Raw genomic sequence first — 26,253 nt, forward strand, 5'->3', positions numbered from 1 at the left:
CTCCTGTACTGCCCAATGCCCATGAACCTTGGCACCCATGTTTTGAACCCCATTGTTAAGAACTCCCTTAAAATCTGGTCCCAATTCCAAAGTCACTTTAGCCTTTAACAAGCAGGTGGCTTCTCTCCATTAACATCTAATCATCTCTTCCCAGCGTCACAGATTGACACGGCATTCCAGTTCTGGCATTGGAACGGTCTGGTGTTTTTATGTGACCTATTTGTTGATAACACATTCATCTCATTCGATACTCTGAGGGTTGACCATAATATTCCCAAAAACCACTTATTTTAGATGCCTGCAAACTCGCAGCTTTGCCAAAAAACATTTCCCTTTATTTCCACTTGAGCCCACTAAGTGTCCAGTCGAGAGGTGCTTAGATCTTACCCCTTATCTGAAGGGCACAATCTCCAGATTATACAATATAATACAGAACATTAATCCGCCTTCCTTTGCAAATACAAAATCTGCATGGGAGCAAGACATAGGTGGCGAGCTACCTGACACTTAAAGTATTGAATGTATCCACACATCATCATTTTGCATAAGGCATGGGCTTTTGCACCGTCTCCATTACTCAAATGACAGATTGGGAAAAATACACCCAAATGTTGACCAAGTGTTTGAGATGCCACCAGAGTCCAGCGACTGTGGGACATATGTTTTGGTCATGCCAATCTTTGAGTGGCTTCTGGGACCCCATTTGAGAGGCATTCTCACATATGTGTAATACAACTGTTAGCACCTACCCGGTCCCTGCCATTTTTGAGGTACTTCCCCTAGACCAGAATGCTATCACGCATCAGGCAAATGCGATAGCTGCCCTCCTTCATGCAGTGGGTTAAGGAGGTGATGTCATCTCTGCTCTGGATAAGGTTAGGTACACTGTGCATGGGTCCCAACAATAGTTTGCCTTAACCTGGTCCCCATTAACACAATACGTGGAAAGTATTTTACTTAGTGTAACTTGCATAGTTTGGTAAGCGGTCATGTCTGTTCTAGTGGCCATTTGTGCAATTTTGGCCATTTGTGCAATTTTTCTTAGCTATCAAAGATAATTGTGTAGTTTAGAGTAATTAGAGTAATTACCGAGGCTAGCTATTTTTTCGTCCTCCTAACGTAGTCAACACTGCTAGCTGCTAGCTAGTCAACACTGCTAGCTAGCCAACCGTTACCGACTAGCAGCGCTGTAGATACTAATACATTACAACGGAACGATTTGACTAGTGCAGTGTTAGCTAGCTAGCTACATAGCTGTCTTTGTCATAGCTTGATAATTGTGTAGTTTAGTAATTATCGAGGTTAGCTAGGTTAGCTAGCCAGCTATTTCCGTCCCCCGCGATGCCATTGTTCCATACCTAGCCAACTATTACCGACGAGCAGCATTGTAGAAACAAAATACATTACAAAGGAACGTCTTGATTAGTGTTATGTTATGTTAGCTAGCTACAAAGTTGCTTTTGTATAATAGCCAACCTCTACCGACTAGCAGCACTGTAGAAACTATTACATTACAACGGAACGACTTGATTAGTGTAGTGTTGTGTTAGTTAGCTAGCATTTGTCATTTTAGTCAATAAGATTTTCGCTACGTAAGCTTAACTTTCTGAACATTCGAGACGTGTAGTCCACTTGTCATTCCAATCTCCTTTGCATTAGCGTAGCCTCTTCTGTAGCTTGCCAACTATGTGTCTGTCTATCCCTGTTCTCTCCCCTCTGCACAGGCCATACAAATGCTTCACACCGCGTGGCCGCTGCCACTCTAACCTGGTGGTCCCAGCGCGCACAACCCACGTGGAGTTCCAGGTCTCCGGCAGCCTCTGGAACTGTCGGTCTGCGGCCAACAAGGCTGAGTTCATCTCAGCCTATGCTACCCTCCAGTCCCTAGACTTCCTGGCACTGACGGAAACATGGATTACCACAGATAACACTGCTACTCCTACTGCTCTCTCCTCGTCTGCCTACGTGTTCTCGCATACCCCTAGAGCATCGAGCCAGCGGGGTGGTGGCACTGGAATCCTCATCTCTCCCAAGTGGACATTCTCTCTTTCTCCCCTGACCCATCTGTCTATCTCCTCATTTGAATTCCATGCTGTCACAGTTACCAGCCCTTTCAAGCTTAACATCCTTATCATTTATCGCCCTCCAGGTTCCCTTGGAGAGTTCATCAATGAGCTTGATGCCTTGATAAGTTCCTTCCCTGAGGATGGCTCACCTCTCACAGTTCTGGGTGACTTTAACCTCCCCACGTCTACCTTTGACTCATTCCTCTCTGCCTCCTTCTTTCCACTCCTCTCCTCTTTTGACCTCACCCTCTCACCTTCCCCCCTACTCACAAGGCAGGCAATACGCTTGACCTTATCTTTACTAGATGCTGTTCTTCCACTAATCTCATTGCAACTCCCCTCCAAGTCTCCGACCACTACCTTGTATCCTTTTCCCTCTCGCTCTCATCCAACACTTCTCACTCTGCCCCTACTCGGATGGTATTGCTCCGTCCCAACCTTCGCTCTCTCTCTCCCGCTACTCTCTCCTCTTCCATCCTATCATCTCTTCCCTCTGCTCAAACCTTCTCCAACCTATCTCCTGATTCTGCCTCCTCAACCCTCCTCTCCTCCCTTTCTGCATCCTTTGATTTTCTCTGTCCCCTATCCTCCAGGCCGGCTCGGTCCTCCACTCCTGCGCCGTGGCTCGACGACTCACTGCGAGCTCACAGAACAGGGCTCCGGGCAGCCAAGCGGAAATGGAGGAAAACTCGCCTCCCTGCGGACCTGGCATCCTTTCACGCCCTCCTCTCTACATTTTCCTCTTCTGTCTCTGCTGCTAAAGCCACTTTCTACCACTCTAAATTCCAAGCATCTGCCTCTAACCCTAGGAAGCTCTTTGCTACCTTCTCCTCCCTCCTGAATCCTCCTCCCCCTCCCCCTCCTCTCTCTCTGCGGATGACTTCGTCAACCATTTTGAAAAGAAGGCTGATGACATCCGATCCTCGTTTGCTAAGCCAAACGACACCGCTGGTCCTGCTCACACTGCCCTACCCTGTGCTTTGACCTCTTTCTCCCCTCTCTCTCCAGATGAAATCTCGCGTCTCGTGACGGCCGGCCGCCCAACAACCTGCCCACTCGACCCTATCCCCTCCTCTCTTCTCCAGACCATTTCCGGAGACCTTCTCCCCTACCTCACCTCGCTCATCAACTCATCCTTGACCGCTGGCTACGTCCCTTCAGTCTTCAAGAGAGCGAGAGTTGCACCCCTTCTGAAAAAACCTACACTCGATCCCTCCGATATCAACAACTACAGACCAGTGTCCCTTCTTTCTTTTCTCTCCAAAACTCTTGAACGTGCCGTCCTTGGCCAGCTCTCCTGCTATCTCTCTCAGAATGACCTTCTTGATCCTAATCAGTCAGGTTTCAAGACTGGGCATTCAACTGAGACTGCTCTTCTCTGTGTCACGGAGGCTCTCCGCACTGCTAAAGCTAACTCTCTCTCCTCTGCTCTCATCCTTCTAGACCTATCTGCTGCCTTTGATACTGTGAACCATCAGAGCCTCCTCTCCACCCTCTCCGAGCTGGGCATCTCCGGCGCGGCCCACGCTTGGATTGCGTCCTACCTGACAGGTCGGTCCTACCAGGTGGCGTGGCGAGAATCTGTCTCCGCACCACGTGCTCTCACCACTGGTGTCCCCCAGGGCTCTGTTCTAGGCCCTCTCCTAATCTCACTATACACCAAGTCACTTGGCTCGGTCATATCCTCACATGGTCTCTCCTATCATTGCTACGCAGACGACACACAATTAATCTTCTCCTTTCCCCCTTCTGATAACCAGGTGGCGAATCGCATCTCTGCATGTCTGGCAGACATATCAGTGTGGATGACGGCTCACCACCTCAAGCTGAACCTCGGCAAGACGGAGCTGCTCTTCCTCCCGGGGAAGGACTGCCCGTTCCATGATCTCACCATCACGGTTGACAACTCCCTTGTGTCCTCCTCCCAGAGTGCTAAGAACCTTGGCGTGACCCTGGACAACACCCTGTCGTTCTCCACTAACATCAAGGCGGTGACCCGATCCTGTAGGTTCATGCTCTACAACATTCGCAGAGTACGATCCTGCCTCACACAGGAAGCGGCGCAGGTCCTAGTCCAGGCACTTGTCATCTCCCGTCTGGATTACTGCAACTCGCTGTTGGCTGGGCTCCCTGCCTGTGCCAATAAACCCCTACAACTCATCCAGAACGCCGCAGCCCGTCTGGTGTTCAACCTTCCCAAGTTCTCTCACGTCACCCCGCTCCTCCGCTCTCTCCACTGGCTTCCAGTTGAAGCTCGCATCCGCTACAAGTTCATGGTGCTTGCCTACGGAGCTGTGAGGGGAACGGCACCTCCGTACCTTCAGGCTCTGATCAGGCCCTACACCCAAACAAGGGCACTGCGTTCATCCACCTCTGGCCTGCTCGCCTCCCTACCTCTGAGGAAGCACAGTTCCCGCTCAGCCCACTCAAAACTGTTTGCTGCTCTGGCACCCCAATGGTGGAACAAGCTCCCTCACGACGCCAGGACAGCAGAGTCAATCACCACCTTCCGGAGACACCTGAAACCCCACCTCTTTAAGGAATACCTGGGATAGGATAAAGTAATCCTTCTAACCCCCCCCCCAAAAAAAAATTTAGATGCACTATTGTAAAGTGGTTGTTCCACTGGATATCATAAGGTGAATGCACCAATTTGTAAGTCGCTCTGGATAAGAGCGTCTGCTAAATGACTTAAATGTAAATGTGCTGATAAGAATTTTTATATAACTTTTTTCCCCATTGTTTTTGTTTCTATTATTGTTTGTTTCTGTTTTTCTGTCCTATTTAACTTGCTTTGGTGGGTGGGTGGTTTGGAGGGTGTGAAGGAAGGAAGGGGAAGGGGAGGGAAGGGAAGGGAGGAAGTGAATGAGGGGTTGGGGTTGTACTGTTTTTGTTGTTATAACTGTCTAAGTCTATAAATAAAGTAAAACATACAAACAGGGATGGGGGGTAACGGATTAGATGTAATTCGTTACATGCAACAGATTACAAAAAAACGAACTAATATGTTACATTACCAGCAAAAATATAGTAATCAGATTACAGATACTGTTGAAAAACTAGATGATTACTTCTAGGATTACTTTTAAATTCAGAAAGGATGTTGTCATAATTTTTTTGGGACACCTTTTTGTTTTCTCAATGACATTCAAATCAGCATTGAAAAAAGGCTCAAGTTTATGTTCTGCCTGAGCGAGTCTGACCACAAGTCAGAGACCACTATGATGACACACCATGCGTTTGATGGATCTCGGGAAAAGAGCAGGAATAGGCTTTTGAAGACTATAGTCCAAGCTATGTCTTCCAATGGAGTGACTGCTGTCAGCAATCAAAGATTATCCAACTTGAATAAATGCTTGGAGGTAAGTCCCGTGTGGCTCAGTTGGTAGAGCATGGTGTTTGCAACGCCAGGGTTGTGGGTTTGATTCCCACGGGGGACCAGTATGGGGAAGAAAAAAAAAAGGTATGAAATATATGTATTCACTACTGTAAGTCGCTCTGGATAAGAGCGTCTGCTAAATGACTAAAATGTAATGTAAAAATGTAAGGACGGCTATAGCCTATGGGCGATTCTGATATCACTTATTATCTGAACAAAAATATAAACTCAAATCTCAAAGCTTTTACTGAGTTACAGTTCATATAAGGAAATCAGTCAACTGAAATTAATTCATTTACACCCTAATATTTGGATTTCACATCTGTTGGTCACAGATACCTTAAAAAAAATGGTAGGGGTGTGAATCAGAAAACCAGTCAGTATCTAGTGTCACCACCATTTGCCGGATGTTGGCAGGACCTGGAACATGCTGTGGTACACGTCGATCCAGAGCATCCAAAACATGCTCAATGGCAATGTTCCTCTAAGTTGCACACATACGTGGGCGCTCAGCTCCCCTCAGCCCGCGCAAAGAAGCACTAGATTGAACTTCACTCCATTTTCCAGAGTTTTCCCCTTTAGTTAACACTATCAACGTTTCGCTCTACTGTGGCAATATTAGCCACATTCAATGTAACATACCGTAACAAAACAAACAATGAAGACATAGTATGCTAAATTAACTTTGCTAGAGATTGTCTTGTAGGTAGAGCGCATTGGAGTAGGATTCTATTGCATTGACAGGCACGAATCAGGCCTGTACTCTACACAGACCGGTGCACCATAACCAATCAGAGCTGCAGTAGGCCTATATGTAAATAGCCATTGCCATATATAGATCATTCACTTTGAACTGGACTACGTTTAGGCTACAGTGTGAGTGGTCGTGACTCGCAGTGGCGGTTCTAGCTTGTATGGCTCCCTGGGCGAACCCCTCCCCCAAAAAGTGATCCTTTTTGGATAAAACTATACTAAATATAATCCCGTCACCAAATAACTGATTAAAACACACTATTTTTAAAAGAAGGTCTACAGTAGCCTCAGAAGCACTCTGTAGGGTAGCACCATGGTGTAGCCAGAGGACAGCTAGCTTCCATCCTCCTCTGACTTCAATACAAAACCTAGGAGGCTCATGGTTCTCAAGCCCTTCCATAGGCTTACACAGTAATTATGACAACTTCCGGAAGACGTCCTCCAGCCTATCAGAGCTCTTGCAGCATGAACTGACATTCTGTCCACCCTATCAAATGATCAGAGAATGAATATAGTACTGAAAGCATAAACTACAGCTAGCTAGCACTGCAGTGTATAAAATATGGTGAGTAGTTTACTCAAAGAGAAAGACAATAGTTGAACAGTTAACAAATTAATTTATTCTAAAATGACTTACTTAGCTAGCAAATGCAGTTAGTTTAGCCTACTAAAACACCCTGCTCAAACAGAGGGATGCTATGTTAGCTAGGTGGCTATGACTGTCCAAAACAACACTGGAACTCTTCCAAGTCAAGGTAAGCTTTTGCTATTACAAATGTATTGCCACCGGGGCCCGCCAGTGAAATGCATGATTGTAGCAGGTTTACTAACGCGTTAGTTCTATCAGCTATGACGTTTCTTTAGCTAATATGGTGACAACGATGTAGGCTGTGTATAGCGGTTTGGCTTGGAAAGGTATTTTCGCCTGGTCACATACAGCTGATGTGTTGTGCATTGAAGTCCACAAGCGAAGGGAAGAGAAGGAATACAACACCGCTGTTATGAGAGTGAACTCTGTTTACGCATGATCAGGGTTGTGTATTCATTCTGCCAATTATGTTGAAAAACGTTTCTTAAATAGAAGCAAATGGAACAAAACGGGGATAAACATACCTGAATTTGTCCAATAGAAACTTCTCTCGACCTGTGTGCACCTACAGTTGAAGTTGGAAGTTTACATACACTTACAGTGGGGGGAAAAAGTATTTGATCCCCTGCTGATTTTGTATGTTCGCCCACTGATAAAGAAAGGATCAGTCTATAATTTTAATGGTAGGTTTACTTGAACAGTGAGAGACAGAATAACAACAAACATATCCAGAAAAATGCATGTCAAAAATGTTATAAATTGATTTGCATTTTAATGAGGGAAATAAGTATTTGACCCCCTCTCAATCAGAAAGATTTCTGGCTGCCAGGTGTCTTTTATACAGGTAACGAGCTGAGATTAGGAGCACACTTAAAGGGAGTGCTCCTAACCGCAGCTTGTAACCTGTAAAAAAGACATGTCCACAGAAGCAATCAATCAATCAATCAATCAGATTCCAAACTCTCCACCATGGCCAAGACCAAAGAGCTCTCCAAGGATGTCAGGGACAAGATTGTAGACCTACACAAGGCTGGAATGGGCTACAAGACCATCGCCAAGCAGCTTGGTGAGAAGGTGACAACATTTGGTGCGATTATTCGCAAATTGAAGAAACACAAAAGAACTGTCAATATCCCTCGGCCTGGGGCTCCATGCAAGATCTCACCTTGTGGGGTTGCAATGATCATGAGAACGGTGAGGAATCAGCCCAGAACTACACGGGAGGATCTTGTCAATGATGTCAACGCAGCTTGGACCATTGTCACCAAGAAAACAATTGGTAACACACTACGTCGTGAAGGACTGAAATCCTGCAGCGCCCGCAAGGTCCCCCTACTCAAGAATACATATACATGCCCATCTGAAGTTTGCCAATGAACATCTGAATGATTCAGAGGACAACTGGTGAAAGTGTTGTGGTCAGATGAGACCAAAATGGAGCTCTTTGGCATCAACTCAACTTGCCGTGTTTGGAGGAGGAGGAATGCTGCCTATGACCCCAAGAACACCATCTCCACCGTCAAACATGGAGGTGGAAACATTATGCTTTGGGGGTGTTTTTCTGCTAATGGGACAGGACAACTTCACTGCATCATTTGACGGGGCCATGTACTGTCAAATCTTGGATGAGAACCTCCTTCCCTTAGCCAGGGCATTGAAAATGGATCGTGGATGGGTATTCCAGCATGACAATGACCTAAAACGCATGGCCAAGGCAACAAAGGAGTAGCTCAAGAAGAAGCACATTAAGGTCCTGGAGTGGCCTAGCCAGTCTCCAGACCTTAATCCCATAGAAAATCTGTGGAGGGAGCTGAAGGTTCGAGTTGCCAAACGTCAGCCTCGAAACCTTAATGACTTGGAGAAGATCTGCAAAGAGGAGTGGGACAAAATCCCTCCTGAGATGTGTGCAAACCTGGTGGCCAACTACAAGAAACGTCTGACCTCTGATTGCCAACAAGGGTTTTGCCACCAAGTACTAAGTCATGTTTTGCAGAGGGGTCAAATACTTATTTCCCTCATTAAAATGGAAATCATTTTATAACATTATTGACATGTGTTTTTCTGGATTTTTTTGTTGTTATTCTGTCTCTCACTGTTCATATAAACCTACCATTAAAATTATAGACTGATCATTTCTTTGTAAGTGGTTAAACGTACAAAATCAGCAGGGGATCAAATACTTTTTTCCCCCACTGTAGGTTGGAGTCATTAAAACTCATTTTTCAACCACTCCACAAATTTCTTGTTAACAAACTTTAGTTTTGGCAAGTCAGTTAGGACATCTACTTTGTGCATGACATAAGTCATTATTCCAACAATTGTTTACAGACAGATTATTTAACTTGTAATTCACTGTATCACAATTCCAGTGGGTCAGAAGTTAACATACACTAAATTGACTGTGCCTTTTAAACAGCTTGGAAAATTCCAGAAAATGTCATTGCTTTAGAAGCTTCTGATAGGCTATATTAAATCATTTCAGTCAATTGGAGTCGTACCTATGGATGTATTTCAAGTCCTACCTTCAAATTCTGTACCTCTTTGCTTGACATAATGGGGAAATCAAAAGAAATCAGCCAAGACCTCAGAAAAATGATTGTAGACCTCCACAAATCTGGTTCATTCTTGGGAGCAATTTACAAAACGCCTGAAGGTACCACGTTCATCTGTACAAACAATAGTATGCAAGTATAAACACCATGGGACCATGCAGCCATCATACAACTCAGGAAGGAGACACGTTCTGTCTCCTAGAGATGAACGTACTTTGGTGTGAAAAGTGCAAATCAATCCCAGAACAGCAAAGGACCTTGTGAAGATGCTGGAGGAAACAGGTGCAAAGTATCTATATCCACAGTAAAACGAGTCCTATATCAGCAAGGAAGAAGTCACTGCTCCAAAACCACCATAAAAAAGCCAGACTACAGTTTGCAACTGCACATGGGGACAAAGATCGTACTTTTTGGAGAAATGTCCTCTGGTCTGATGAAACAAAAATAGAACTGTCTGGCCATAATGACCATCGTTATGCTTAGAGGAAAAGGGGGGGCTTTCAAGCCGAAAAACACCATCCCAACCGTGAAGCACAGGGGTGGCAGCATCATGGTGTGGGGGTGTTTTGCTGCAGGAGGGTCTGGTGCACTTCACAAAATAGATGGCATCATGAGGCAGGAAAATTATGTGGATTTATTGAAGCAACATCTCAAGACATCAGTCAGGAAGTAAAAGCTTGGTCGCAAATTGGTCTTCCAAATGGACAATGACCCCAAGCATGCTTCTGAAGTTGTGGCAAAATGGCTTAAGGACAACAAAGTCAAGGTATTGGAGTGGCCATCACAAAGCCCTGACCTCAATCCTATAGAAAATTTGTGGGCAGAACTGAAAAAGCGTGTGCGAGCAAGGAGGCCTACAAACCTGACTCAGTTACACCAGCTCTGTCAGGAGGAATGGGCCAAAATGTATCGTGGGAAGCTTGTGGAAGGCTAACTGAAGCATTTGACCCAAGTTCAACAATTGAAAGGCAATGCTACCAAATACTAATTGAGTGTATGTAAACTTCTGACCCACTGGGAATGTGATGAAAGAAATAAAATCTGAAATAAATCACTCTACTATTATTCTGACATCTCACATTCTTAAAATAAAGTGGTGATCCTAACTGACCTAAGACAGTGAATTTTTACTAGGACTAAATGTCAGGAATTGTGAAACACCTTAGCCAAATACATTTAAACTTAGTTTATGTAAACTTCCGACTTCAACTGTACGTTGTAAACTTTCATTCATAGGCTAGGTTGTAGCAACCTCATGATGGGTATAGGGAATATCTGAGTAACATGTAGTAGCCTAAACCTATAGCTGTTACATTGAACTGGGTGAATGGAATATGAAGTCATCTGTCACATCCTGATCTGTTTCACCTGACTTTGATTGTTTCCACCTCCCTCCAGGTGTGGCACATCTTCCCCATTATCCCCTCCCCTGTGTATTTATACCTGTGTTCTCTGTTGGTCTGTTGCCAGTTCGTCTTGTTTGTTCCAGTCAACCAGCGTTTTGTCTCACCTGCTTTTCCTAGTCTTTCTTTTCTTGCCCTCCCGGTTTTGACTCTTGCCTGTCCTGACTCTGAGCCCACCTGCCTGACCACTCTGCCTGACCCTGAGCCTGCCTGCCGACCTGTACCGCTGCCCCCCTATGGATTACCGACCTCTGCCTTACCCAGACCCTGAGCCTGCCTGCCATCCGGTACTGTTGCCCGACCTCTGGTTTTCTGACCCCTGCCTGCCTTGACCTGTCTATTGCCTGCTCCTGTTGGAAGATTAAACTATTGTTTATTCGACGTAGTCTGCATCTCGGTCTTCCCGTCATACCTGATATCATCCAATATGTTGTAATTGAAATAAGGTCTGAATGCCAATTGTACGCTCCCTCAACACTTGAGACATTGTGTTGTGACAACTGTACAATTTCGAGTGGCCTTTTATTGTCCCGTGCACATGTGTAATGATCATGCTGTTCAATCAGATTCTTGATATGCCACACCTGCGAGGTGGATGGATTACCTTGGTAAAGGATAAATACTCACTAACAGGGATGTAAACAAATTTGTGCACAACATTTTTGAGAAATAAGCTGTTTGTGCGTATGGAACATTTCTGGGATCTTTTACTTCAGCTCATGAAACATGGGACCAACACTTTACATGTTGCGTTTGTATTTCTGTTCAGTGTACGTAGGGCATTGATGTGAATCACACTGCTGCTCTCTCATTTAGCTATTTGTGCTTTACGGATTGTGAATGTGGATGGCAGTTCAAATGTATATGTGTATTTTTAACCCAATAATAGTTGAAAAGAAGAATTTTAAGCTGATTATTAATCATTGTTTTTGTGACCAGGGGTGTATTCAGCAAGAAATATGTTTACCGTTTAAGAACCAAACTGAAGCAAATGGAGCAAAATAAGAGTTTCTATCAGAAAAATTCAGGTAGGTCGCTTCCCGTTTTGTAACAGAATCGGCGTAATTAATATGGCCCAGTGGACAGCCAGTATAAAATGTGCACTTGCAACAGCTGCATAGTGCAGATCCCAGTTTATGGAATAAAAGTTTGAGGGAGTTCCTCCCTTCTAAACTCCCCTGTGGTATTGTGCTCTGTACTGTCAAAAACGAGTTTCATTTAATAAGACCACGAGTGGGTATTTTATTGCTCAATCAAATGCTGATAAAAAAATACATAGGCCTGACGGACAAATGCTCAAACTCGCACACTTTTGATAGACTCAAACAGCTGCAAATTATCAAGATATCAGTGTCACCAACAAAAACGTAAACAATAGGCCTCTATAGCATATGGCATACATTTTTCACAAGCAAAAAGAAAGCAATGGGTTAGAAGAAGCCTACATAACCAACCCATTAAGTAAAATCCAACATCCATTTATGACCAGCTATGTAAACTCTATGATTTATCCTGCAATGGATGCTGTTCAATTGGTAACATTGACTTATGTCTTCTTCTAATGCCTCTTAAGCAGGTTGATGTTTATTGGGATGTCTTGTCCTTGAGGCAGAACTGAGACATTTCCACTAGATGGGCCAGCTGCAGAACACAGATTGTCTATATTGTAAAAATGTATGAAAACCCAAAATACAATTTGGTCTTAAATTAAGGTTAGGGTTAGGCACTAGGGGTTAGCAGTGTGGTTAATGTTAGGGTTAAGGCTAGGTTTAAAATCCGATTGTATAACTTTGTGGCTACTGTATGCCACCTAGTGACCACTCTGCAGAGTTGCCTCCAGGACAAGATGCATAACGGAAATGCTCTTAAAGAGAAAGTAATCAGATCACGTTACTGAGTTTGGGTAATCCCAAAATTACATTACTGATTACAATTTGACAGGTAACTGTAACGGATTACATTTACAAAGTAACCTACCCAACCCTGCATACAAAGAACTACTGCCAAAGTCACTCACCTCATCCAGGCTGAAGGACTTATAAAGAATGGTGTTGATTGACAGATCGTCCATGCTGGAGACGAGGCAAGTCACTTCCTGGTCCAGCTTTGGCCGCTGGCGACGCTGCTGCTGCTTCTGTTTGGTGCGGTGCATGTCACCCTGCACCCACATACTGTGCTGCTTACTAAAGAGAGGGATAAGGAGTCAGGAGGAGAAAAATATTCTACTGTACTAAACTTCCACAGATATAAGAGGCAGATTTTATACTAAAATTGATTAAATAGTTTTCCTCCTCAATCTACACACAATACCCCATAACGACAAAGCGAAAATAGGTTTTTAGAAATTCCTTATTTACATAAGTATTCAGAACCTTTGCTATGAGACTCGAGCTCAGGTGCATCCTGTTTCATTGATCATCCTTGAGATGTTTCTACAACTTGATTGGATTCCACCTGTGGTAAATTCAATTGATTGGACATGATTTGGAAAGGCACGCGCCTGTCTATATAAGGTCCCACAGTTGACAGTGCATGTCAAGCCATGAGGTTGAAGGAATTGTCCGTAGAGCTCCGAGACAGGATTGTGTCGAGGCACATATCTGGGGAAGGGTACCAAAAAATGTCTACAGCATTGAAGGTCCCCATCAGCATTGAAGGTCTCCATCATTCTTAAATAGAAGAAGTTTGGAACCACCAAGACTCTTGCTAGAGCTGGCCGCCTGGCCAAACTGAGCAATCATGGGAAAAGGGCCTTGGTCAGGGAGGTGACCAAGAACCCGATGGTCACTCTGACAGAGTTCCTCTGTGGAGATGGGAGAACCCTCCAGAAGGACAACCGTCTCTGCAGCACTCCACCAATCAGGCATTTATGGTAGAGTGGCCAGACGGAAGCCACTCCTCAGTAAAAGGCACATGACAGCCCGCTTGAGTTTGGCAAAAGGGACCTAAAGGACTCTCAGACCATGAGAAACAAGATTCTCTGGTCTGTTGAAACCAAGATTAAACTCTTTGGCCTGAATGCCAAGTGTCACATCTGGAGGAAACCTGGCACAATCCCTACGGTGAAGCATGGTGGTGGCAGCATTATGCTGTGGGAATGTTTTTCGGCGGCAGGGACTGGGAGACTATTCAGGATCGAGTGAAAGATAAACGTAGCAAAGCACAGAGATCCTTGATGAAAACTTTCTCCAGAGTGCTCAGGACCTCAGACTGTGGCGAAGGATCACCTTCCAACAGGACAATGACCCTAAGCACACAGCCAAGACTACGCAGGAGTGGCTACGGGACAAGTCTCTGAATGTCCTGGAGTGGCCTAGACTTGAACCTGATCAAACATCTCTGGAGACCTGAAAATAGCTGTGCAGCGACGCTCCCCATCCAACCTGACAGAGCTTGAGAGGATCTGGAGGAGAATGGGAGAAACTCCCCAAATACAGTTGTGCAAGCTTGTAGCATCATACCCAAGAAGACTCAAGGCTGTAATTGCTGCTAAAGGTGCTTCAACAAAGTACTGAGTAACGGGTCTGAATACTTATGGAAATGTGATATGTCCATTTTTGCTTTGTCATTATGGGGTATTGTGTGTAGATTGATGAGAGGAAAAAAAAAAAGTTATCCATTTTAGAATAAGGCTGTAACATAACAAAATTTGGAAAAAGTCAAGGGGTCTGAATGCACTGTATCTTTCACTGGGTCTTAGTGTGAAATATTGGGGTTTATTCCTTACTCCTCTAGAAAGTCCTGCTGAGGTCCGATGATGGATCCAGGCCTGCAGATCCTGATCCAGGCGATGGCATCAGCCGCTGTGAAACGATAGTGCTTCATCAGGTAACAACCTATCAGAGTCCCTGTACGACCCAGACCCGCTGTGAATGGACAGAGGGGAAGAGTGAGTGAAGAGAAAAGACAGTTCTTTATGAGTGTCACACCGGTCTTTGTGCTTGTTTCCACCACCCTCCAGGTGTCGGCCATCTTCCCCATTATCCTCAGTGTACTTATACCTGTGTTCTGTCTGTTGCCAGTTTGTTTTGTTAAGCCTACCAGTATTTTGTCCCGTGCTCCTGCCTGTCTCTAGTTCCTGTTTTCTAGCATTCCCGGTTTTGACCATTCTTCCTGCCCTGACCCTGTCGTTCTGTACCTTGCCATACCACCCTGGATTACTGACCTCTGCCTGCCCTGCCTTCCATTCTGTACCTTTAGGACTCTGCACTGGAGTACTGACCTCTGCCTGCCCTGAGCCTGCCTGCTGTTCTGTACCTTTCAGACTCTGCTCTGGACTACTGACCTCTGCCTGTCCTTGACCTGTCGTTTGCCTGCCCCCCTGTTTCTGTAATAAACCTTTGTTACTTCGAAACAGTCTGCATCTGGGTATTCTCCTGAGCCTTGACATAGAGAGTAATGGTGAGAGAGAAGGAGTAAGCCTACTGTTGATAAATCAGCCTATTGCTGCCCTCTAGTGATGAGTCTCTGTATCACTAGAGTCCAACACTGAATAATTTACATTTACATTTAAGTCATTTAGCAGACGCTCTTATCCAGAGCGACTTACAAATTGGTGCCTTCACCTTAAGATATCCAGTGGAAAAACCACTTCACAATAGTGCATCTAAATCTTTTTGGGGGGGGGGGGGGGTAGAAGGATTACTTTATCCTATCCCAGGTATTCCTTAAAGAGGTGGGGTTTCAGGTGTCTCCGGAAGGTGGTGATTGACTCCGCTGTCCTGATCTTATTTGCTACTGAACAGACAGCAGAGTTAAGTATGACGTACATGATGGCTTTATGAACTCATTAATACACACACAAAGCCTCTCACCCTTGCAGTGGACAGCCACAGCGCCCTCGGTGCTCTCACACACGTGGAGGAAGCGTCGTGTGATGAGGTCACTGGGCGTGGTTCCATCCACGAAGAACAGGTCGTGGTGCTCGAAGCCACCGTCAGTGAACCGCCGTCCGTCGTAGATCTTCCTGTTGAGCCGCACCACGGCGGTTACATGATGCTCCTGGAAATATGGGAAGTAGGCCTCTGGTGCATGGAGAGGGTATCCTGGGAGAGGGGGGGGGGACAGGGTTGGGGGTCAGTGCCATTATAGTGGAGGTTGATGAAGGACATTTGGGGTGGCAGGTAACCTAGTGGTTAGAGTGTTGGACTAGTAACTGAAAGGTTGCAAGATCGAATCCCTGAGCTGACAAGGTAGAAAATCGGTCGTTCTGCCCCTGAACAAGGCAGTTAACCTACTGTTCCTAGGCCGTTATTGAAAATAAGAATTTGTTCTTAACTGACTTGCCTAGTTAAATAAAGGCAAAATAAAAATGTATTTAGGTATTCTGTACTATCAACTGCCATTCCATTTCCTGTGACATGACAAGCACTGTAATTGTCTCTTAAAACCATGAAAAACATGTATAGACACTGAGGAAAACTCACCATTCTCTATCTTGCTTCTTGGGTGAGGTCCACTAAAGGCCAACATCTTCCCAGGAATAATCCAGTTCATGTCTCCATTCTCCACCCGCTCGTAATGCTCATACTCTTCCACATCAAATGTCTCAAAGTTGAAGAATCCATATTGCAGGGCCTACGGATGTAAAAACAAAAAGCACACAAGGTGGTATTAAATCAAACCTGACATTAATTGTTGTTCACAAGAAGACCAGTACTTAGGAGCCACTTACATACACTATACAGTCGTTACTATAGACATATCCTTGGAGTCACAAGGACCTGTGTCAACGTGGGGCCAGGAGAAATTGACGCTCTTCCTCATCTTCTCTTTTTCGATTATTGATTACGCACTCCATTGCACAACCCTTCTGGTCTTCACATCTCGCTGGCACTTGATTGGTTGGTTAACCAATCCATTAACTGGATATATAGTCCACACACCAGGTTGCGTGTGAAGAATTGAGTCCCAGACTAAAAGGCTAGGGTGAGCACCAGCACATAGTGCAGGATAGCATTCAGGCGAGCAACATTTTGGAATGCTCAGATAGAAATGTTTCGCAGAGAACTAAGATGAGTCTATATTCTACATAGTTGAGAATCATGTCTATTCTAGATACTATATTTCTATCTGAACGGAACATTCTGTAGTGAATCCATGATGTAACCCTTCCTCCATGTTGATACATGCTAACCATGTTTCTCTCCCTGTGAGCATAATTGGACTAAAAGATTAACACTGCGAACAAGACAGAGAGAGGGAGGGAGAGAGAGGGGGAAATTGAGAAAGAAAATGGATTCTTGAGGCCATTTAACCTGTATGGGTCCTTTCAAACTCATAAAAAGGCTGGGTAATATGTTATAAGATTTTTAAATGCTATACCATTGTAAATGCCATAACTGTTTATACATGATGGAATACTCATTTATTAAGAGTATGTACTACTTATAAATAGTTTATTAATGCTTATTACTGACCATTATAACTAATACCAAGCATTGGAAGACACCAAATACCCATGACAAGAGGGACAGAGTAATAATAAATCCTTATTTATAGTAAATACCAACCCAAGGCTCAACTGAAAATAAACAATGCATTTTTACCTTGCGTATTCCTTGTAAACAGTCTAGGATGGTCAAATTGTATGTGCAGTCTCCGAGAGCAGCGTCCCTAAAAGAGAAGAACAAATGGTGAGTTAATTTCACATTTAGAGACTATTGTTGGCTGTGCATAACAGTGTGTTGAAATGGCCTAACATTCTTGATGGAAAAGCTGTCACGTCCTGACCAGTAAAAGGAGTCATTTGCCATAGTAGAATGGTCAGGGCGTGGCAGGGGGGTTGTTTTGGGGTTTGTTTCTAGGGGAATTCGTTCTAGTTTCCTAGTTCTGTTTCGTTTTCCATGTTTGGCCGAGTATGGTTTCCAATCAGAGGCAGGCGTCTTTCATTGTCTCTGATTGGAAGCCATAATTAGGAAGCCTGTTTTCCGTATAGTCTGAGTACCTTACGGAACTGTCGGCTGTCGTTTGGTTGTTTTGTTGAAGTGTCATCATTTTAATAAAGTAAGAATGAGCACTACACGCTGCGCCTTGGTCTGTTCACTACGACGCTTGTGACAAAAGCACTATTTGCAACCATCCTGTTGAACATGAAATGGTTGTCACTTCAACAGCTAACCTCATTATAAGCTTTTCCAACGATATTTACTCAACATACACCCAAACGGTGACAGTGTAATTTGGTATGGTGTTGTGTCATCCTGTGATGTCAGGATGATGGGGTTACAATGTGGCATTGAGTCATCAGGAATCTAGAAAGTTCTGCAGGAATTGTGCATCATTCACCCACATTCTCACCTCAACTCATTTCTAACTGCATGTGCGTGCGCAACCGCAGGTATTTATGTGTGTGCCAGAGTCATTTCTGTCAGTGGCGCAGCCCGGCTAAACTGTGATTTGCGGCATATCGGAGTCTAATGCGAGCACATTGATACCAGTTATAGAAAAGAAACAACAAATATTCTCCTTTGTTCAGCAGTACGCTATTTCAACATTATCAGTGACAAATGTTGGGCATAAAGGCATTCGGCATGAAGTTTGGCAGTATTTGTATATGAACCATTCATGCAGGGTGTTATGTACACAGCATCAGCCTACCGACCTCTACATTTAAGATTGGGCGATAGAGTAACTGAATAGTTAACTGGAGAGGTGTTTTGTTTATTTACCTGAAAGGCAGATATGCGGTATTGTTTCCTGAGATGAGGGTCCTGTAGGCCTCCTCTGGGCTTCTCTTCAAATAGATCACCTGAAACAGACGCGTGCATGTGCATTAGAGACAATAAGAGACTGCGAGAATTACATAATAAAGACAAGAAGATGAACACTCACAGAATAGGCACCAATAAGTACTGCAGCATTGGCCCTCTTCCTCTGGTCATAGCTGGTGTAGTGAATCACCCTCTTTCTGGAATGAGTGAAGGACTGAAAGAAACCAGACTGTCAACATTTCAAATCATGAGGTGTTTGTTAAACGGCTTCTATGTTTGGTTTTATAGGAAAGATTGTGTTGAAAATTACATTGCAATGACACAGTAACAGGAGCAACTTAATGGAAAGGGTTATCAAAAGGGTAAAGTAAAGTGCACATTGAGGAAACCCCCTTGTAGTAATGGTAATGTATCTGTGTCTTACCTTGAGCTTCTTGTTCAGTTTACAGCAGTACCTGTACAGCATGCCCAGATTCAGGGGTCCAAAGTCAGCATAGAAGCTGAGACACAAGCCCAAGAGAGCAAATGTAAATAATGTATCTAAAATAATAGCATAACTATTACTCTTCAGTGGAGGAAGGTAATATTATGTAAGGCCTGAATACTGTAAATTAACAATTACAGAATAAGGTACATGCAATACACTTTTTTTATTCGAAATCAGGTTATAAAATCCAATTTTACACATGGTAACCGGTTGCCATTAGGCCTAGGCCTACTGATTATTGGTTAGCCTAAATCCAGAGGCAACACGTGTTTTATCTATGTGAGCTACAGTGTCCTGAGTGACTCCCAAGTGGCACAGTGGTCTAAGGCACTGCATCTCAGTGCTTAGAAGCGTCACTACAGACCCTGGTTCGATTCCGGACTGTATCACAACTGGCCGTGATTGGGAGTCCCAAAGGGCGGCGCACAATTAGCCCAGCGTGGCTAGGGTTTGGCCAGGGTAAGAATTTGTTCTTAACTGACTTCCCTAGTTAAATGAAGGTAAAATAAAAAATTCTAATAATAAACAGTTGGGTCTGAAATTTTTGATACACTTGATAAAGGTGAGCAAAGATTACTGTATAAAATAAATAATTTAAATGCTGATCTATATTGTACGCTCACATTTTTGGGGTACCAAAAAATGTCTGCAGCACTGAAGGTCCCCAAGAACAGTGGCCTCCATCATTCTTAAATGGATGAAGTTAGGAACCACCAAGACTTGTCCTAGAGCTGGCTGCCTGGCCAAACTCAGCAATCGGGGGAGAAGGGCCTTGATCAGGGAGGTGACCAAGAACCCGATGGTCACTCTGACAGAGCTCCAGAGTTTCTTTGTGGAGATGGCAGAACCTTCCAGAAGGACAAAAATCTCTGCAGCATTCCACCAATCAGGTATTTATGGTAGAGTGGCCAGACGGAAGCCACTGCTCAGTAAAAGGCACGACAGCCCGCTTGGAGTTTGCCAAAAGGCACTAAAGGACTCGGACCATGGGAAACAAGATTCTCTGGTCTGGAGAAACCAAGATTGAACTCTTTGGCCTGAATGCCAAGCGTCACGTCTGGAGGAAACCTGGCATCATCCCTATGGTGAAGCATGGTGCTGGCAGCATTATGCTGTGGGGATGATTTTCAGCGGCAGAGACTGGGAGATTAGTCAGGATTGAGGGAAGATGAACGGAGCAAAGTACAGAGAGATCCTTGATGAAAACTTGCTCCAGAGCGCTCTGGACCTCAGACTGGGGCAAAGGTTCACCTTCCAACAAGACCATGACCCTATGCACACAGCCAAGACAACGGAAGAGTGGCTTCAGGACAAGTCTCAATGTCCTTGAGTGGCCCAGCCAGAGCCCGGACATGTACCCAATCAAACATCTCTGGAGAGAGCTGAAAATAGCGGTGCACCGACGCTCCCCATCCAACCTGACAGAGCTTGAGAGGATCTGCAGAGAAGAATGGTAGAAATTCCCAAAATGCAGGTGTGCCAAGCTTGTTGCGTCATACCCAAGAAGACTCGAGGTTGTAATCACTGACAAAGGTGCTTCAACAAAGTACTGAGTAAAGGGTCTGAATACAAGTTTTTGTAATACTAGTTTTTCCATTTTTAATACATTTGCTAGCATTTCAAAAAAACTGTTTTTGCTTTGTCGTTATGCGGTATTGTGTGTAGATTGATGAGGAAAATGTTTTATTTAATCAATTTTAGAATAAGGCTGTAACGTAACAAAATGTGGAAAAAGTGAAGGGGTCTGAATACTTTCTGAATGCACTGTAAACCCCTGGAGTTTGCTAAACGGCATAGGATTGGTACCGCTGCTAAGGTCAACTACATCATGAAATGTATCCAGTATTTCTCTGTCTCTGGACATGAAACCCATTGAAAACCTGTGGTTTGAATTGAAGAGGGTAGTCCATACAACAGGCCTACTTACTTCTCATAGAGAAATTCATCATCTGTGCTGAAGTAGTGAGTGTTTGCTGTAGTTTTCGGTTTGGTTCTAAGGGTTGCAAAATACAACCTGTCTGTAAGAGAATGAAGACAATGTAAAACAAAGGCAAAGAGAACAACACCACCAACAACAATAATAAGAATATTTAATTTCCCACTCTCAATGACCCACATTGGTGGTTATAAACTCTTTCCATTTCCCGAGGCTTAGCCGCCTTTGTTTCTTCCAAAACATCAAACAACATTAATTAACACCCAAAATATAAAGTTACTCTTCCATCATTAAAATGTGAGTCCATGTAGGCCTATGTTTTGGCTGGTGCAATCAAATTTCCGTTCTAGGAGAGTAATAAAGTACTAAAGTCACTAGAAAGTGAACAAACAATGCTCATAGAAACTAACTACACGAATGAAAAGCATTTATTCCACATTCAAATTAGTTAAACAGCTGTTAAATCACGTTCTAAACGTTTGTGGGCGAAAGCAATCTAAGGATGTGCCTGACCAACACGTCCATGAACTCTCGCGCAATAAGTGGATGTTATTCAAGCCAAGTTGCGCAACTACTTTTATTTTTGTTACCTTTGATGAACTCGGACGCTCCAAGTAGTACATAATCATCTGCCATTTCATTCGTCGTTGTTAAAATCTCAAAATGATATAGGGTCCTTCAACAGATGAATTGGAGATGGAGGGCGCAAATTGTTGGTGCAAAATACGTTATTTATACGCGCCCCATTTTGAACTAAACTACAGCACACAATACGAAATGTTCCTCTTGATTATCTTATTTTGACGAACTAGTGAAGAGTCAATAAAACGTATGTTTCTTCTCGACACACCCGAAAACTATGTCGCAGGCAAAAGGGATGAAGAGAAGAACAAATGTGACCATATCCAACTTGGGACAACTCTCCTCACTTGTCAGCACGGCTTCAAGTTCTTCCCTAGAATTTAGATTGGATTATGTTCTATATTACAATTTAGTTTGTTCTTCAACAAAAAAGTTTCAATTGAAGTTGGCTGAAAAATCCAGTTCGTCCGAGACGCATCTAAAGTAACTATATGCCTAACCTCAACACGGGGCACGTCGCTATGGTTTAGTTGAGTCCGACCAATCAGCATTTAATAGGAGGCGGCTCTGACCTAAGAAGTAAATCCCCTGTTAAGTGTCTGGGCTGCGCAGTGATGGTTACTCATCTAGCCTAGCCTAGTACAATTAGTGTCACGTCTTATACGCACAAGGATTCAAGAATGTTCTTTGTGGATTTGTGTGTCATATTTCAGTTGTTTCCACTTGAAGTCTTATAATAGTCATCTTACAATCTTTTTTTCATTCAGTTTTAGTTTTGATATGTCTGAATTAAAAGTACATAGACCTGTAAAACAGTCACTTTTACAGTGTGGTTAACATTGAAGTGATGTAAGGTGCAAGCCTCCAACACAAATGGCACACTCATCTTGGTGTGTGTGCTTGGCATTCCCTGTGGCATGTGATGCAGTCCTTTAACCAACTATATCTTCCCACCTGACTACCATTAGGCCTTGCTACCTCTCCATAGCAGGACGTGCCACTGAAGTGTTTAAAACCCCCAACACTAATTGTACTGGGGCCAAGCTTCCTGCCATCCAGGACCTCTATACCAGGCGGTGTCAGAGGAAGGCCTTAAAAATTGTCAGACTCCAGCCACCCTAGACATAGACTGTTCTCTCTGCTACCGCACGGCAAGCGATACCGGAGCGCCAAGTCTAGGTCCAAGAGGCTTCTAAACAGCTTCTACCCCCAAGCTACTCTCTGTTGTCATCTATGCATAGTCACTTTAATAACTCTACCTACATGTACATACAGTACTACCTCAATTAACCGGTGCCCCCACACATTGACTCTGTATCGTTACCCCCCCATATACTGTCTCACTATTGTTATTTCACTGCCGCTCTTTAATTACTTGTGACTTTTATCTCTTATTCTTATCTGTATTTTTTTAAACTGCATTGTTGGTTAGGGGCTCGTAAGTAAGCATTTCACTGTAAGGTCTACACCTGTTGTATTCGGCGCATGTGACTAATACAATTTGATTTGAATAGCTGATAGGCAGTGGAGAGGCCAGGTGCGTCACTGCGCATAAAATAACAGTCAAGACATGAGACACGCAGCTCAAAAAGCTTTGCTATTGATCTTGTTTCGTCCATACAAATTTAATTTACTGTAGAACTGATTCCCCTCTTCACATTTCTCAAAATATTTCATTAATATGAATCAATTATTTTTGAAAGATTATTATTCACTAACTGAATGATGTTCTTCACCATTGTAGTAGGTCAGGTCTCGGTGAATCGAATCATGCCCATCAAAATAGTCATTTGTGAATCGCAAACAGTAAAAGGAAACAATTTAGCTGTAACCTTCCTTTCGAATTGTGTCGTTGCAAAACATTTCGTAGATACACTACTTTAAGTTGATTTGCACATTGAATTTATGGGAAATATCAATTCAATAGATGCTAGGAGTCAGCCTGAAGAAAACACTTCTAAAAGGTAAGATATAAAGCCTCTCGGCTCTATAAAAGTTCCCCAAAAACCTTCCCAATTAAATGTTGACTGCAAAGTAGGCCTACCTGGCAGAATGATATCATGATGATTTGTATCAAATTTGTATTGCATACTCTGCCATCACATGTGCAGTACAGAAACACCGCTAGCCTAACACAAATGTACTGTGACTAAAACTGCACAGGGTGTTTGCCTTTCACACCAGGGAGCCGGTTGCACTTCCTTGTCCTGCCGTGTACTACATTGGTGTCAGAAGTGGGAATTCCAGAAGGCTAAAATCTCTTGGTGAGGCCGCTAGGTGTTGTACACAGGTTGTTTAGTATTATTACATTTTATTTTATTTCTTATTATGATTCTTTTTTTCCCACTGGCTCACCTCACTTTATTTTTTTGTATCCGTTATACAGTTAATTAAATTTGTATGACCTTGGACAATACAATTACTCTACCTAGACTAGCCTACAACAACACAATGCAATGAATATTGCATTATTGTTTTCAAGTGAGTACAATTGAGTACAATTCTATTCTAGACGTAAACTGTAGTGAAAATATCATTTAAATAATAGTACAAAAGCCCTGTTATTTGAATGTCTCATTCCATTTGGATCAGTTGTGGGTCTACTCTCGACAGATTGTAAGGTCTAGAAAAGGTACAGTACAGAACAGTCTGTCTGTATTTGTACTTCTGATACTGATGTGCTGTCTGTTGCCAATCCTTATTCTCCCAAGTCGTCCTAGGCCTATGCTCTCATCAGGCCCAGTTATTCAGGACAGCTTAAGCTTACTACAAGCTCAACGCAGACGCAAGATCTGGAGTGTTGCAATGTCATTATTCGTCACAAAAGGGATCACACCTTGAGATCTCCTTGTAATAAGCTCCGGCATTCAACATTCTTTTTTTACTTCCTGAAAATTGAGACAAGCTTATCATTCCTTCCGCAGCCATGGAGGCATTGTCGTCGCTTGGTTCCTTGATCTGATCTGTACCGGTGGAGATCGGTGCCGTTTAAGATGAGGGAGGATGACATATTTTTTTTAATGAGCATGGCCTTATTTCTATTACAGCATATTAGATGACTGTCATTCATATTCCGATCACCCAGCTCAATGTAAACATCGATAGTGTAGCGACCGGCACAGACAGCTGTGCGTTATGAGTTATGATGTGCGTTTGTTGTATTGTACTTACCAGTACCCAGTGTTAGCAGGTTGACTGGCATGTCGGACCCTGCGAAATACCAACCACTGGAATGCCTGCAATGTTCCGGTGCCGGCCATCCTTGTGGTTGGTGGAGCGACTGGGGGTTGGAAGGGGGGTGGAGCACCGCAAGTTTAAGACCATGCTTAGCCATTGTTCTCCCTCTTTTATGTCTGGTCTTAACAAGAGATGGGTCACCATTGTTTGATACTGTTTTCCTTGGTTTATTTGGCGTGGGCTACGGCCAAACAGTAGCCTGTGTTGAGTTTGGTTAATAAACCGGGAATTCGTAAACGCAATCCTCTGTCTAGACTTTGTCCATTTCTGATCTAGCCAGGTCATTACATTGGTGTCAGAAGTAAAAACGTAGATAAAAGTTAGCCGGCAAGCTAGCTGACTACCGTGGCTAGCAAACGTTACGTGGAGAACAGGGGTTGAAAATGTTTCAAGATGTTTCAAGGGAATCCGAAAGTGGAGGAGGAGGCAGGAGACGATTATGGCTAAGGAGGTGCTTGTGCATGGACATCGGAGGATCTGGCTGAGGGGATCGCCAGGGCATCGGAGCACAGAAGCCGCTTGAGGGTGACTGTTAGAAGGATGGCAGCTGAAGCGGGCATGGATGCTTCTGCGACTGTGCTTCGCACGGATTCTGGGCGGCGGACCGAAGGGGTGAGGTCGACGCTGCGTGACGAGAAGGCTGGAGCTCAGGATGTAAACAAACATGGCGGCACCCAGTCCCCGATTGCATCCGTATCTGTGAAGACCCCGAAGTACACCATTAAGGCAGATTGGGAAGCTTTTCATGCTCAGTTTGAACTGTTACCTCATTCTGGGGGGGTGGTCGAATGAAGATCGGGCACTGCAGCTGGCTTTGTGCCCCACGGATGATGCTCTGTCCTGTTTGATATTGATTAGCCCCGAGGACAGACGTGATTTTGGGGGTTTTGTTGGAGTACTGAGGAGGCGCTTCTGACAGTGTGTACAGCCTGGGCTGCTGCGCTCCGAGTAATAGACGCAGGCAGCCTGGAGAGCCACTACGAGTGCTAGCTAATGACATTAGGAGCGTCTCTCGGCGGGCATAATGCTCACATACCCCCCTCTGTGCAGAGCGAGCTAGCACAGGTGGATGGTAACACACGCCCTGGTCCCATGGTCTGCTGAGGGTGTGGCCAGCCAGGCCATCTGTGCCGGAATTGCCCCATGTCCCCCAGAGCTCAGGGAAACTGCTCGGGTCCGCATAGATGGGGCAGTGCGGACCCCTGGCTCGCTTTCCCAACAACCACCATCGCCAGGAGGAGTCCACTGGCACAGACGGGGGAGCAAGGCTCGTCTTGGACAGTGGAGTAAGACGAGTGCAGATGGAGCCTGTTGTTGTGGTGGGCCGGACTTTTGTCGTGTCCCTGTCACTGTGGAGTGGGTGCCCTGCTCTGCCCTAGAGGACACTGGGTCCACAGTAACCCTTGTGAGGCCGGATATTGTGCCAGTCTGAGCCCACAACTCTGCAGCTCGGCACAGTTACAGGTGAGCTGGCACCCATGAAAGAGAAGGGAATAATGACTGACAGTAGGGGGCAGGTCTGTGCGTCATCCTGTGTGGGTGGCGGCTGTGCAAGAC

General features: G+C 44.3%; 1 protein-coding gene across 6 annotated transcripts in view; it reads right to left on the minus strand.

Moving 5' to 3' along the window:
* The window catches only part of LOC115156830 (dual specificity protein phosphatase CDC14AB), a 50,979-nt gene that overhangs the window by 4,917 nt on the left and 19,809 nt on the right, over window positions 1-26,253 (minus strand). For 3 of the 6 annotated variants that reach the window (XM_029704558.1, XM_029704556.1, XM_029704557.1), the window contains 9 exons: window positions 20,869-20,959; window positions 18,879-18,954; window positions 18,576-18,668; window positions 18,413-18,492; window positions 17,291-17,357; window positions 16,169-16,319; window positions 15,557-15,787; window positions 14,470-14,608; window positions 12,760-12,925 (listed from right to left, as the gene is read on the minus strand). In XM_029704558.1, coding sequence (XP_029560418.1) covers window positions 12,760-12,925; window positions 14,470-14,608; window positions 15,557-15,787; window positions 16,169-16,319; window positions 17,291-17,357; window positions 18,413-18,492; window positions 18,576-18,668; window positions 18,879-18,920 — 969 coding nt within the window. In that variant the 5' untranslated portion in view covers window positions 18,921-18,954; window positions 20,869-20,959. Of the gene's footprint in view, window positions 1-12,759; window positions 12,926-14,469; window positions 14,609-15,556; window positions 15,788-16,168; window positions 16,320-17,290; window positions 17,358-18,412; window positions 18,493-18,575; window positions 18,669-18,878; window positions 18,955-20,868; window positions 20,960-21,467; window positions 22,171-24,630; window positions 24,740-26,253 lie in introns of those variants that run through there. The other 3 variants (XM_029704554.1, XM_029704553.1, XM_029704555.1) reach the window with 2 other exon arrangements.

Source organism: Salmo trutta, chromosome 21 (assembly GCF_901001165.1).
Source record: "Salmo trutta chromosome 21, fSalTru1.1, whole genome shotgun sequence".
Taxonomy (NCBI): domain Eukaryota; kingdom Metazoa; phylum Chordata; class Actinopteri; order Salmoniformes; family Salmonidae; genus Salmo; species Salmo trutta.